The sequence below is a fragment of the Scomber japonicus genome, chromosome 15 (assembly GCF_027409825.1).
Source record: "Scomber japonicus isolate fScoJap1 chromosome 15, fScoJap1.pri, whole genome shotgun sequence".
Lineage (NCBI taxonomy): Eukaryota > Metazoa > Chordata > Actinopteri > Scombriformes > Scombridae > Scomber > Scomber japonicus.
Genome location: NC_070592.1, coordinates 12321640 through 12336848, shown reverse-complemented (window position 1 = coordinate 12336848; position 15209 = coordinate 12321640). Strand labels below are relative to the sequence as shown.

General features: G+C 38.8%; 1 protein-coding gene across 1 annotated transcript; it reads right to left on the bottom strand.

The window, feature by feature from the left end:
- Positions 1–1501: 1501 nt before the first annotated feature.
- On the bottom strand, positions 1502–13959 carry LOC128373718 (Na(+)/H(+) exchanger beta-like). The gene is made up of 12 exons (XM_053333875.1): positions 13680–13959; positions 9150–9625; positions 7674–7924; positions 7370–7587; positions 6254–6450; positions 5389–5478; positions 5151–5221; positions 4280–4456; positions 3721–3835; positions 3487–3582; positions 3177–3249; positions 1502–2162 (listed from the first exon to the last, which is right to left on the bottom strand). Exons 1-12 carry the CDS (start codon positions 13957–13959, stop codon positions 1924–1926), a joined length of 2283 nt encoding a protein of 760 aa, XP_053189850.1. The 3' UTR covers positions 1502–1923.
- Positions 13960–15209: the final 1250 nt, after the last annotated feature.

The following is a 15209-nucleotide window of genomic DNA, read 5'->3' as shown; positions in this document are numbered from 1 at the left end:
GCAAAACATTTTAAGGCAAACGTGCAGGCAGCAAAAGCTCAGGCAGTCCAGTGTTGTGCAGTGCAGATATGAAAAGATGATTCATCCCTTTATCATTCCAAATAAAACTCTCAATGCACACCCAAGGACAAATATTTGCGTATTTGACTTTGCCTTTGAAACGGAGATATCTTCCACGATTAAATCTGACAGAACTGACAAACCCAGTTACTGCTGGAATGTATCAGAAGGTCATACCAGTCAAAACACTTGAGTTTACATAGGGTCACATTACAATAAAAAGATCAAGATGGAGAACATTTTGAACAGAAACACTTTTTTTCTGCAGTGGGCAGCTGTTACGGTGCCATGTTGCAGTCCCTGAGAAAAACATTGATCAGTCATGCAGCGACATTTGTAACGATGAACACAGTGCTACACTTGTTCACAGACCTCGGTCAGACAATACTGGCAGTTTATTCTTGACCTTAAAGCTAATTTTACAGTCTTTGATCATCAGACTGGCATTTTTTTTGTTTTCACCACTTCACAATGTTTAGTAGCTCAACCAATGAAAGACTTTTATGGATGATACAAATATTGTTATTTTAGAGTTTTAGAAAAACTGTATTATTATATATTGGTCGATATTCTTTTGACATAAACACATAACAGAGAGACATTTTTAATAAGTTTGTTTTCTTTTTACAAGAATTTTAAAGACCACGATAAGCAGTCAGACAATTTACAGTTAAGCAAGAATAAGAGTCTACGGCCACGCTAGCAGCTCCACGAGTGAGGCTGTACTTTAATGTAAGGTACTGCGGAGGATAAGGCGAACATTATTAGTTTTGCAGATATTGGCACAAAAACAGGAAATTTTGACCTGATGACGGCACTACTCGAAACCATACATGCTGACGTCACGACCGCACTACAGGAAAAGCCATCAGCAGGAAACTACGAGGGCACCATGAATGTCTGCAGGGCTGCAACAATTACTTGATGAATTGACAGAAAATTAATCAGCAACAATTTTGATAATTGAGCTTTTTTTTTTAGCTCAAACATTTCCTAACTCCAGCTTCTCAAACGTGAAGATTTACTGCTTTTCTCTGTTTTATATAATTGTAATTTAAATGTATTTTTGAGTTTCATACTGTTAGTCGGACAAAATGAGACATTTAAAGACTTCATCTGACACTTGTTCACATTACAACAGGCACTTTTCGCCATAATCTGAAATTTGAATGACTTATATTAATCCATAATGAAATTACTCATTAGTTGTGGCACAAAATTTCATTGCACTCCATTGATTGGATGTCAGTTGGTCCACAGTGGCGGACTGACTGACATCCAGGGAGCTAAAAACAAACATGTCAGTGTTCTCTGGTGGAGACACGAATTTTAACTTATTTCAAACTTCTGTTCTGTTACTCATCAGGTGACATATTTTCCAATACTGATATATCTGCTGTCCACTAATATGGACCCCAACAATATATCGGTGAGGCTCTGCTTTATAGGATACTGTGCTTTAAGAGGGGTGAACTCCAACTATCTGGTGCTTCAAGCAGGTTAAGTGCTCTGTCTTATTGGTCACTTTGTGCTTACTAGGAAACTAAATACTGAAACAAGGCTCTCTGCATGCTGGCATACAATCCTCAAACAGCCAGTGGTGCATGCTTTGGTATTATGTTACATGATACAAATCCTGAAAGAATGAAACAAAATACACTTTTCAAAATGCAAGAAAAATATTTTTGCATTATCAAATATTACAAAAACAGAACATAAAACATCATAATACTGCCAAAAATGTAAATTTAAATATCAAGCTTTGCTACGACTCATTCAGGGATCTCCGCTCACTGAATTCAACAGATTACAGGAGACTTCCCCCTCTGACTTCATTGCAACTTCAAGTACTGTGAATATTCATCATGAGAAGAAAGCCCTGTCTTCCTCTTCATTCTTTGGACCGGGGTCACTAAGGCAGCGTGATAGTTTCAGCTGGTCTTGCTCTTCTTGCTCGCTGCTCTTGCCTCCCTGATCGCTGCTCTGATTGGGCCTCTCTTGGGGCGAATCCATAAACATGGTGATGGCATCAGGAGGGCTGGGATTTGGCTCAGTTGCTGAACCTCTGGGGCTCTCGTTGTCATAAGTATAAACCTGGTGTTCTGCCAGAGAGAGAGAGAGAGAGAGAGAGAGAGAGAGAGAGAGAGAGAGAGAGAGAGAGAGAGAGAGAGAGAGAGAGAGAGAGAGAGAGAGAGAGAGAGAGAGAGAGAGAGAGAGAGAGAGAGAGAGAGAGAGAGAGAGAGAGAGAGAGAGAGAGAGAGAGAGAGAGAGAGAGAGAGAGATCACAGTGACATTTTAGTGCATTAACAACATCCTCAGGCAGCAGTTTGAGCCTTAGTGAGGTTAGTTTTTAGGATGTTTTCATCTGTGAGTAATCTGTGTAATCTCTATACTTAGATTTTAAAATAAAAACGTCTGCCCAATGGATAAATCTTAAAAAATAAAAGTATTTTCTGTTGACAAACTAATCGATTCATTTCAGCTCCAGAAAAAATTCTTCTATGGCAATGGTACAAAATGTTGATCAATGTTTCCCAAAGACTAAAACACAACCTAAAATATCTTTAGTCCACCAACAACGACAACAGTTTACTGTCATATGGGAACACTGGGGATCACCCTACATTTTTAATCTGCTAATCCAGGCTTTTCAGATCTTTTTATCTTTTCTAATTATATATATTAAATCTCATTAAATCTTATAAATCTAGTGAATCTTGTTTTGGCTAAATGTTGTTGAATTCTTACATTTTTATTAATCTTGTTTTGTAAAGCACTTTATTATTTTATTACAAGTCTATGTTATATCAAGTCCATCCATTCATTCATTCATACAGCGGCACATTTAAATATTGTATATGCTTTGTACCCTCTGTGTTCAATGATCTAGGTGTTGCTCCCTCTTGCATTACTCTTCATCTCATCATCAACACAGCTGTAAGCTACTGTTATTAGTTATATTTCACACTTTTAAATGATCCTTTACTGCATCATATTCAGCCCAACTACCTTAAACTGTAAATATCTCTATTTACTTGAGACACTCTAACTATTATTTTACTGTAGGTTTAAAGTTTAAAAATAACTCATATGATAGAAATGAATGCTTAACTGACCTGGTTCAAAGCAGACTTTTCTCACAGGGGGCGTTTCCTGCCGGTTTGCAGGGACGGTGAGGTAGTGACTCATCTGTGAACGAGATAAAAATGTGTGTCAAGAAGAACATGATCATACAAATTTGAAAATCACAACCAATTATAATAATGATAATAATGATAATAAAGTTATAAGTTATAAGTGGAGATTCAGAGGTCTGGAGTCAGGCTGCTCTTTGATACCATTTAATTACAAACCAGTTTCAGCACAAAGATCCACATCTCTAAATAAACTTTCATATTCAGAACCATAATCTGTGTCAAAACTCACCCTCCTCTCCAGCTCCACCTTCCTCCTAAATCGAATCTCGCTCATATTGTCCTCAAATGGGTCCATCAACAGGTCGTGTCTACTGTAAGAGCGAAGCTGAGGACACACAAGCACAAAAAGAAAACCATGAGTATGAGTTTTTATAATTTTCATTTTTGCTTTGAAACTCACCAGTTCAACAAAAATATTTATTTGCATGGAAATGTACAACTTAATCAACACCATCTCTCCTACCCTCTGTCTTGTCTTCTGCATGTTGGCTCGCAGAATCTTTCTGATCTCTTCTTCACGGCTTTTTGAGATGCTCGGTATCGCCCTTCGTTTGGGCGCCTCTCGCGGCTGGATGTTTCTGTGGGGACACACAACGCACATCAATGCTTTTTAAAACAACTCATTATTCTATAAATGACTCTCTGTCAAGATTTTAACTGCTCCAAAGCACACAATCAGAATAACATCAATTAAACAATTAAAAAAAGTGACTTACTTTTAAGATATCATTTTATTTGAATACTTTACTTTACTTTTTAGAGGTACAAATAGGTCAAATGATTAGTCATTTGCAAGAAATAAAGCTGAGACATCATTTTGTGCAATTGCTCTTTTCTTGAGACCCTTCAGATTTACCTTGTGATTCCACTCATTTATACAAATAACAGCAGCTTTACTTCCTAAAGTGAAATGTTATGCTTTCTCAACTGACTTTACACTCTTTTTTTTGTACGTGTGGCTGTGTCCTCTGCAGTCACCTGCCAAACCGTAACAAGACCACGATCTCGTGACTGATACTTACGGCATGGACACGGTCGTCGTTACAAGTGACGGCAGCTTGGCGGCGCTCCCGCTCTCCACCATCATCATGGCCTGCTTCATCTCCATCTTGTTGTAGAAGGAGATGAGCTGCGGCTCGCTGGATCGGTCGCCGGCGATCAGCCACTTCTTCACGTAAGACTTATTGAAGCGGTTCAACCTGAAAACAGCAGAAAAGCAGAGAAATCAGTTATTACATTAGAGCTGCAACAAAAGAATTGTTTTTATTATTGCTTAATCTGCCAATTATTGTCTTCATTAACTGATTGTTTAGTCTATAAAATGTTTGAAAAGAGTAAAAGATGTCTGTTTCAGTTTCTGAGAGTTCAAGATGATGTCTTCAAAAGGTTTTGTTTTGTCCGACTTATAGTTAAAAACCACATATATTCAGTTTACAATGGTATAATACAAAGAAAAGCAGAACATCCTTTCATTGGAGAAGCTTCAATTAGAGAATTATTGCAGTTTTTGCATTAAAAAAAAGAAAATGAAAGAAATAATTAGTTTATAATCATTAATACAAATTTTCTGTCAATTGCCTAACCAATTTAAGGACTGCAGCAACACATGATTTTAGTTTTAAAGTTATTTTCAAAACTTTCTTTACTAAATAAGAATCTGCCTTTAATTAAAATGTGGGCCATGAAAAGAAAATAACCCTAACCCAAACTTTCTATTGGAGAGTTCATTTATAGACTGCAACATACACTGCATTACATGAAAGCAAATAATCATGACATTCACCATTAAACAAGGATACATAAAGGTGGACACATTTAAATTAAAGATAAGATAAATAACAGGTAGAATCAGATTAGAAACTGTACATAAACAATAATAATAAATAATCATACTTGTCTTTCCAGTGATGATGTCCATAATGACCACAGATGTCTTCAATTCCTGTGAGAAGATGATCCAGGAACTGAGGACAAAATTAGTTATTAGTTATTCAGCCTAAAATTACATATTTGCCTCGTAGGGTTTTAGTGTTGACACCATTTATCTAAAAACTACTCAAACTAAGATATTTATGATGAACAATGGTAATGCTCATTTTTTGTGTTGTTCTGTAACAGGTTTGGATCTCACCTGTGTGTGAATCTCCTCATTAATCGATTCTTTGCTCTCCTTCTTTCTCTTCACGGCCAGAAGCTCCACCAGAGGCCTGATCGTCATTCCCTGAAGACACGAGAAAGAGGAGGAAGAGGAGGAAGAGGAGGAGGAGGAGAAATGAGGTTAAATGGATATTAGTTTAATTTTTTCCCCTTACAGACACAAAACAGTTGAGAAAATACAACTCTTTCATGAAGCATACTCTGGTCAGATTTGAGAACAATTTAAAAGGAGCCATATTATCCTTTTCATGATTTTCTGTTATCTATATATTATTGTTGTTGTTGGATATGTGTGCTAAACAGATATAGGCCTGGAAAAGTGTATGATATGTCCCCTTTAATTCACAGTAAACAGTTTACTGGAGCACAGATTTGTGCAGGTTTGCCATTTCTGCTGGTTGCCAATAGAGACAAAAATGACAGTATGAGATGAATCAAAAGCCCCAAATGTGATTTAATAAAAAGGCAGACAGAAAAATCTTCATCCTTAATTTAAAAAGATGTTGCAGCAGACCTGCAGTTTTCTGGGAGATTGTTCCAGATAAGTGGTGCATAAAAACTGAACGCTGCTTCTCCAGGTTTAGTTTGGACTCTGGGGACAGACAGCAGGCCTGTTTCAGACCACCTGAGAGATAACGTAGTAGCACGTCAGAAATGTATTTTGTCCCTAAACCCATTCAGTGATTTATAAATCAACACCGCTTCTTTAAAATCAATAATCTGACAGACAGGAAGTCAGTTCAGATCTGAGAACTAGAGTGATGTGATACACTTAAGACCATGGTTTGGTCATAAATAACTTTATGCTATCATCTGCTCATCATCTCAACTGCTCCCACCTGCACAAAGACAGTGAAGAAGATGACCGTGATGATGGCGGTGAGGAACATGTTCTTTAGCTTGCTGTCGGTCAGCAGGAACCCCAGTGAGTACGCGATGGCACCTCGCAGGCCACCGTAGGCCACGATGAACTGGTCCTTTTTGGTCAGCTTCACAATGCGGAATTTATTGATGATGTACGTGAGGCCGATGACCCCTGAAAACACAGAAAACACTGTGATTAGATTTATAAAGAAGGAGAATATAATCAATACTTTACTCAATATTACCATAAAGTATTAGGTGTTTTTAAGCAGCTTCAGGTTTTGACTGAACTGAAATGACCCACAGTGAGGTTTAAACCCTGTGGGAAGACGGTCTGAGACAAGCTGAAAGAGGCTTATTACAGTTAATGAAGACCAGTAGTGAGACTTTGTCTGTTGGGAAAAGGGAGCTTCTGTTTGTTTATGGCTTCAGAGGCTGAGGCGCTGATTGTGTACACAGGGTCAAATATTAAGTCTCAAATTGCCACCACTGAAGTATACATTATTCTATTCACTTTGTTTAATCTTATGTTTATAATATTATCAAGTGTGTTTATTTCCCATCTAATGTTCATTTACATGTTTTTATGTTCATTTTACGTATTTTTTCTTATGTGAAGCACTTGGTACATGACATTTCTTTCGTAAAGCATTTTGAGCTAGAATATTTTGTATGAAAGGTGTTATATAAATAAAGTTAATATTAGTATTATTGTTATCAGTGGGGTATTGCATGTGCTGCAATGTCCCAATGTCCCAAGTCTGCACCTCAGTTTAGGTTTAGAAAAATGTAACAATACTAAATGTTTAATCTAATGTTCTTCAAATATTTGCTTCTAACAAATAATGTTTCTTTTTCCATCAGTTTGACGAAATCTCTCTATATACTACATATCCATGAGCTACAGCCTCTCTCAATGGAAGAATCTGAGTTTTAACAAATTCAAATCTCTTCATTGTTGCAAGTTACTGAATTCACCCAAAACATGTTTGGTTTACATCCAAATATATAACAACATTTTTGATCCAGAACCTGCATGTTTTATTATATTTCCAGACCAACACACTCTGACCATGTTTCTTTGTACTTACCCAGCACTCTCGACACCAGGCAGAGGATGACGGTGCATATGACAAAGGTCCAGTTCCAGGTGTGCGGACCCGCGACTGTGGAAACACCCAGGAAGATGAAGATCAGCGTCTCACTCACGCTGCTCCACATCTTCAGGAAGTATTTGATGGTGGTGTAGGACTTGTGCGATATGTTGGCCTCCACGTACGGCCGCATCATCACGCCACACGCTATTAACCTACACGGGATAAGAAAAGAAACAACATGTATGTTTTTCTAACTGTGTGAACCGACGTAATGTAATGATTGTGTTTTTGTACTTACGCCATGATTCCTGACAGGTGGAAGACCTCAGCAGATAGGTAAGCCATGTAGCTGTAGAGGAACACGAAAAGGGGCTCGATGACACGCGTGTGCGAGGTGAAGCGGGACGTAAAGGCACCCAGGATGCCGTAGAAGGCTCCCACCATGACGCCCCCCAATGCAACCACGAAGAAACAGACCACGCCGAGGAGGGCATCCATTACAGTCACCGTCCCTTCGTGGGAAAACTCATCGAACAGGTGGTACAAAACCTGCACGGACAGAAACACAAGCAGGCGGAGTTTGTTCATTTTTAGATTTCCTGATTCTTGTTCTGTTTCCTGCATCAGTTTAATTATTTACACACACAAAAATGTCCAGACTCACTGCTAACTCTGCAAAAGGGGCCAAGTTCTCAGTTAAGATGCAGTTTTTTCTACTACTACTTGAATAAAATAAATATTGCACACAAACTCCTATGTCACTATGAACATTTACATGCAGACATGGATTCAAACCTTTTTATTATTAAAATACATATAAAAACTCATTTTGAGGATTTGGCAGAAATATGGAGTGTGTGAAGTGCTTTAGGGATGCAACTAAATACGTCTGTATCAGAACACTGGAGGATTTCCGCTCAATGATAAACATCATCCAGATCAGAGGTTAGTAGGTCAACCTACACACTGGATGTTGACAACATGCCACCACGGGCTCGGAGAGGAATAGCACTAACATATCATAACAAAATATTGGTGAAATGAACTAGTTTCGTGGTAGATAATGCTTTATATAGAGGCTGCGCTTCGGTGCCCCATCTACTCGCATTATACAGATATACACGGCGCAACACTGGAGCTAATTTCGTCCGAACGACTCCAAATGACACCAAAGTTGTCTGGGTGAGTAAATGATCGTATTGTATGCTAGAAATAAGGTCCAGGTTGTAAAAAAACAGTAATAATCCTTTAATGTATGACAGAAAAAAACATTAGATCATCACATTTTAGAGACTGAAATCAGCTGATGTTTGGCATTTTAGCTTAAAAAAAAGACAAACTATTAAATTATTGAGATATTGTTGCAGCTCTACAGAAGATAATGGAACAAGAGATCCAAATGACAAAATGTGAGGTGGAAATGAAAAAACTCTTTCCTACCTACCTCAGTGATAAACAACATTTATCAACTCCATCTGTGCACTCCTCCTCACAGATCATTAGCATTTCCTTTAATCTCACAATGCTGGGTTGCTTTATCAGATGTACTGGTGTCACAAACAGGTCTTTAAAGGACTGTGTATTTTGTCTCACATCACTTACATTGTAAATGCATTATGAAAGCATCTTTGAAAGCTCAGTATGAACAGGAAGAATGATTACAACAATGCATTAATGTTTACCTGACTGCTGTTTTAAGACAGACATGAAAAATAGTGACCCTGTCCTTTGAACAGACACCTCTAATAGCTCCTCTAGCCCCCCTCTCACTCACCACAGTGACAGCATCGTTGAGGAGCGACTCCCCGAACACCAGGATGTGCAGCAGCTCGTTGATGTGGATCTCCTCAAACACGGCCAGCACGGCCACGGGGTCCACGGCCGAGATGATGGAGCCAAACAGGAGACAGGACAGCAGGTCCACGCTGCCCAGCCTAGTGCCCTCAATCTGACACACGCCGTACATCATCCCACCGATGAAGAAGATGTTCCACAAGGTGCCCACCACTGCGAAAACCAGGATGGTGCCCAAGTTCTCTGTGAAGGGCCTGATGGGTAGGAAGTAGCCTGCATCGAGGATGATGGGAGGCAGCAGGTAGAGGAAGAAGAGCTTTTCGTCAAGAACAGGGATATTCTGACTGATGGATGTTGGAGACGAGGCTCTGATCAGGCCGCCCACCAGCAGGCCGACGACGATCAGCAGGCAGCTCTCTGGAACAACGTGTGACACTCTGGGAATGATGTGGAAACCTGCGGAGGAATGAAATGCAATTTTGGAGTTGATTATACAATTAGTAGATTAGGCTGAAAATTAGTCCCTCTCTGATTAGAAATGTGTTTTTCTTATTTTTTCCTTCAGTTTGAGCTTCACTGTGCAGAACGGTGTACGTGCAGAGTTTGACATTTAAAGGCTGTTTTAATATTCAGCTGCTGACAGTGGAAAGTTTCTCTGTACTCACTGAAAATCTGAATTTCAGCCATGTACCGAAACCTCCAGTGCACAAACACTGAGGATGTGAAATAGTTAACATTTAGACATGAAAAATATTTGCTTATTTATAGACTCTGGTAGAAGAAGTAAAGGTAATCTTAATGATTACTAAAAAAAAAACTAACTGAGCTGTAGTGGAAAAAACATGTCAGACACAAATTTGTATTTCCAGCAGAGAATTCTTTAAATGTCATAAAATGTGTCTGGAGGAGATCTTTAATTGAAAACAGTCCAGAATCAGGTTGATTTGTCACTTCCATTAATACACACTCAGTGAATACATGGGAGCACAACCCTAACCCTTCTCCACAGGTCAGGGTGTTGACATTTAAAAAAAGACACATCCAATTAATCTAAATTTAATATGTATGACTAATCATGCATGAATCAAAATGCCAATAATGATCTACCTGTTTATAACTTCAAAGTGAAAACTGTTGATGGAATTTAAAAAAAAAACATTTTAAAATGTCATCATGCGTTTAGTGAACTTATGACTAATTGATTATTTTGTGACATTTTATTAACAAAATGATTAATCACAAAAATATTATTGAGCTGAACTTCAACATTAGAAGAAGAAAAATGATTGACAAAAAAACATTTGGGAACTATTTTATAATCTTTTGAAGTCATTTTTCAATCAAACATGCAAAACATTTGATAGAGATCCTGGAGATTCAGACCACTGGTTTGACCGTGAGCTCTGGGAAATTGCAAGGGGTATTTTCCACTTTCCCCTGATGCCCAATAGACAAAAGTAATTGCAAAGACAGAAAAAAATAAATGCACAATAAGTTAACCCCACATTCATTTAAAAAGGGAGACTGTATGACATTAAACAGACATTATGACCCTGTCTTGAGTCTACATTTGGTTGTGACTCGGTTCTGGGAGCTCTCATGGAAAGCCTCTGGCAGGGAAATCTGCCGCAAGTAACCCGTGGGAACCTCTCAGATATGAATATTTTCTGGTATCTTGAATCGTCTCTGACAGTAAACTGAATATCTTTGGGGACTGTTTGTTGGGGAGAAACAAGACATTTAAGGTTTTATCTCATCTAACCATCTAACTCTGTGCTATCTTGGTCTATAAAATGTCAGAAAATAGTGAAATATGTTTCCCGAAAGTCCAGACCAAGAGTCCAAACCCCAAAAATATCCAGGTTATTGTCACAGAGGACTAAATAAAACGGAAAAATATTCACATTTGAGAAGCTGGTTCAGAAGCATTTGGTCATTTTTGCTTATAAAATGAGACAAAATTGTGTGAAAAGTGATTATCAAAATAGTTGGTGATGAATTTTCTGTCAATGGGCAACTCTAGTTTTGCTAAATGCTAAATTCTCATGTGTGGATATTTTCATCAGCAATTTAAAAAATGTCTCATGAGCCACTTGGACACTTTCCAACCAACATCACTGACTAAACTAATATTGAAGCCTGAAAACAGATCAGAAGAGCAATATATTCTTTCAACATCTGTCCTAAATGAACCAGAATAGAGCATTCAGGAGTCTGATGCAGCAGATCGGGGCTGAACTGAGCTCTGTAGCAGCTCTTGCAACTTTCACACTGGGCCCGTTTGTTCATGTCATCTCTCAGCTGAATGAGGCCTCGACGTTCAGTTTCTCCATCATGTGACTTTGGACTCGGCTGCTGTAACAAACGTTTTCTGCTGTCAGTGATCTTGTGTGCCGCTCCTCGCCCCCTCTTCTCCACTGCGACTCTGCACATTGCTGCCTTTTGTTATCGAGCAGTGCATTATGACAGGAAGTCGGGATCGGCCCTCGGTTGCAGCAGCTGGACTTCCAGATAACATGCCAGACGGTTTCAGTCTGCAGACTTGGCCAACGACAAACCGTGGGAGAGACGCCCTGCAGCCAATCAGCATCGTCACTGCTCGCTGTTTTGGCATCCAACATGATTTTGACTTTATGACAAAAAAGTCAAAAGTCATCATGATTTGTGCTTTAAGTGTGTGGTGTCACTGTAACTGTGACTGTAGATGTTTTTTATTTATTCTATAAATATATTTTTACATTTGTGTATATACTTTAATATCATCTTATATTTTTATTATTAGTGCTATTTACTACTGATGTCACCCTGTCTCTACTGTAGTGTAAAAAAACAAACATGACTTGACAATTTTAATATTTCTGCGTGTCTGGAGTTCACATTCACAGCTCTGATACTTTTTATGGCTTAATGTCTTCAAATGGCTGATTTTAAGTTCAAATTCTAACAGCAGATTTTGTAGTATTTGTACAGTATGATACAAATATAAACATCAAGGAGCTAACATTGACAGAAAATAGAATTAAATATAATTAGAGCTGAAATTAATTAGCTGATATACAGAAAATTTACCTGCAACCATACTGATGAAAGATGAATCATTTTTTTCTGGTTGCAGGTAGTAATATAGCTGCTTCAGGGAGCTTTTGATGGTTATTTTAAACAATTTTCTGACATTTTAGAGACCAAATGATTAACAGACTTATAGATAATGAAAAATAATTGTTATTTCAAGTTTGAATTTACAGAATTTGGTTAGCGGTCAGAGAGCTGACATATGAAAAGTGTAGCTACGTCAAAGCTAAAAAAGGTCAAAGGCAAGAGATGAATTAGTGGAAGTCTTCACAGGGGTCCACGTGATACCTTTCATCAGTCACAACAGATGCTTTGAATCCCACTCTGAAGGCCACACTCGAGCTCTAATCCTTCAACATTTACTCTGCTCCAGGCAGACTGACGCTCTCACCAGCAGGCCCATCCTTAAATAAGTTTGGCACCGGAAAATTTCTGGAGCACTCAGTGGAAACACTATTAGCACTCCGACATCGTCAACAGTATCTCATCTTTCAGCACGACTGTGGTTAGACAATATGAGCCTTAAAGACTCCCTCCATTAAAGGGGACCTATTATGCTTTTCTTTATTTTCTGTCATATATGATGTTACAGTGTTGGATGTTCATAATAAACATGGTCAAAGTATTAAATAATGAGGTAAATGTTATAGTAATAATCTCTGTGAGTAAAAAGCAGCGGCCTCAGACTGCTCTGAACAGCTCGGGCCGACGTCGGCTTGTGTCGATGTCAATTTGTGACATCACAACGAGTTTGAAGCCAACGCTGGTCCAGTATGAATCTTTAATTCTTCAGAGCAAAAACACTTGAGAAAGGACTTTACTGTAAAGTCGGACAAATCTTGTGCCTCAAGATTAAATGTTGAAGAAGAAAGAAGTGATTTTTAACACAATAATTGAACTGTTTGTTTTGTTTGAGTCTAAAATGTTAACATGTTAACTAACTGTCATACATGAAAAGAAAAGGAAATGGCAAATCTTTACTTTTGAGAAGTTGGAGCCATCAAGTTCCTGTTTTGGACCGCCATAAGACATCTGTAGACATCAGCATTATGCTTTTTCACTATTTTTAGGGTATTAATTGATTAATCTAAAAAACAAACAAACAGATAAATCTAGGAAAACAGTCATTGGCTGCAGTGTTCACTCAGTCAGTTTAGCTTACTCAGTCATGATTTTAATTGGATCTTAATAACTAGTTTTTATTTATTATAACATTTTGAACTGCACTTATAGAAAATGTTCAGATCAACTATTTTTAAAACTTTTAAAACCTGACCGCCTGAGACTCCAAACTGACCTGAGAAGACCATAAAAAGCAGTTCAGGGGGCCTTCAGCCTGAATGACCAATACTCACAATTAAAAATAAGACACTCCCTCACTGGTGCCAGATTGGGCAGTGTTTTTGGCAGCCTGTAATTCGAGTGATGTGCCACTCACCAAGTTTCATGAGCAGGGCGAGCAGGATCCAGAGAGAGATCTCAAAGGGCTTCCTGACGTGTTCGAAGTTGAAGGACAGGACTGGGAAAGCCTTTTTGTGAGAGCTGGAGTTAGTTTTCTGATGGGGATCCCCTTGTGTCCCTGAATTTTTGCACGACTCGTTGTTCCCTGAAGCAACATCACGACTCGCGGAGGCAACAGTGATGAAAACGAGCAATAAAACGCACATTAACCCCGTTAGACGCAGACCGGGGCTCCGGCCGGGACGGAACACAGCCATTTTCAGATGGGTTTTCACGGCTGAGCTGCTTCTGCTCAGCTCTAGATCCGATGAAGATGAAGATGAAGATAGCAAGGGAAGTGAGCGTGGTGCGCCGCGGTGGAGCGCGTACTTTTACGCACAGAATTCCCAATAATCTTCAAATTACGCATAGTTATAGATCAACAAACGGAGGTTTATGTTGCGTGGGCAAACAAACAAGCTCCTGTCATCGGCGGATGGTGATTTAAAAATAGCATCACGCTTCGTATCTGGTCTGGGATGATTTAAATCATTGATGAGTTGGTGTCAGAGCCTGATGTCTTCTCCACAAACCGTAAACTTGCGTATAGCGGCACCATCCACCAGGCAGAAAGCTTTCTCTTGCTTGTTCTCTCTACTTTTCCAAGCAGCTCACCCAAAGCAGAAAGTTAAAGTGACATCTGCTGGAGTGGAGGACGAAGCTGACCACAAGGCAGCCTCCACGGTACATGTATGCACTGATATATAGCCACATATTTATTTTGTGATTTAAATTTCCATTTTAGATTGTTTACACATTCACACAATTGAGATAGAAGAAGCAACATCTTTGGCAAAGAATAAAAAATGTATATAAGAATCTAATACCTTAATCTAATACCTCTGTGTTGTCACATGCATTGAACATTTCCTAACTCTGTGAATCAGAATATCTTTGCAGCTTTTATCCAGAGAGGATACATCAGCGTCAACCTGTAGCCTGAAAGAGTCCCTCTGCTCTCCAGTGTCATGAATCATTGCATTTATTTTATGGGATGTCATTTTCCTGCAGGGGGAATCAATATCTTGATTTCCTTCGTCAATGATTCAGGCACCTGAGCTGTGGCAGATTTGTGGCTCAAAAGCATAAATCAAAGTCTGTTATTGGCCTCTCACTCCTCTCAACTTTAATACCCAACAATTTACCAACTCTGCTGGCCTGCACTGTCACTCTGATGACCACAAAGTCATTAAACTCATTTTGGTGCCACACTGACATAAACTGTTATCTGAAATAGTTTTCAGTTAAAGATTAGTTCAGAATAAACTAACTGCTCACAGCTCACAGCTCACACATCCTCTTCATCTCTTTCGGGCTCCAGTAGAGAAGAATTAGTAAAACCAACAGCTGTGTCTGTTTCCCACAGGGTCACACCTCCTCCTCTCACTGCTGTCTGGCTAATGGGGACTATAAGAGGCATACATAAAATCAAATCAAATCCACAGGCTGTTCATTTTTGATTGTAAAT

What these genes read in the sequence shown, in the direction of transcription:
- LOC128373718 (XM_053333875.1), bottom strand. Translation starts at nt 13,959, where the DNA reads ATGGCTGTGTTCCGTCCCGGCCGGAGCCCCGGTCTGCGTCTAACGGGG. An exon ending in ACGACGACCGTGTCCATGCC is followed by an intron (nt 3,836 to 4,279) that starts GTAAGTATCAGT and finishes GTGTCCCCACAG; the next exon opens with AAACATCCAGCCGCGAGAGG. An exon ending in AGGTGGAGCTGGAGAGGAGG is followed by an intron (nt 3,250 to 3,486) that starts GTGAGTTTTGAC and finishes TCTCGTTCACAG; the next exon opens with ATGAGTCACTACCTCACCGT.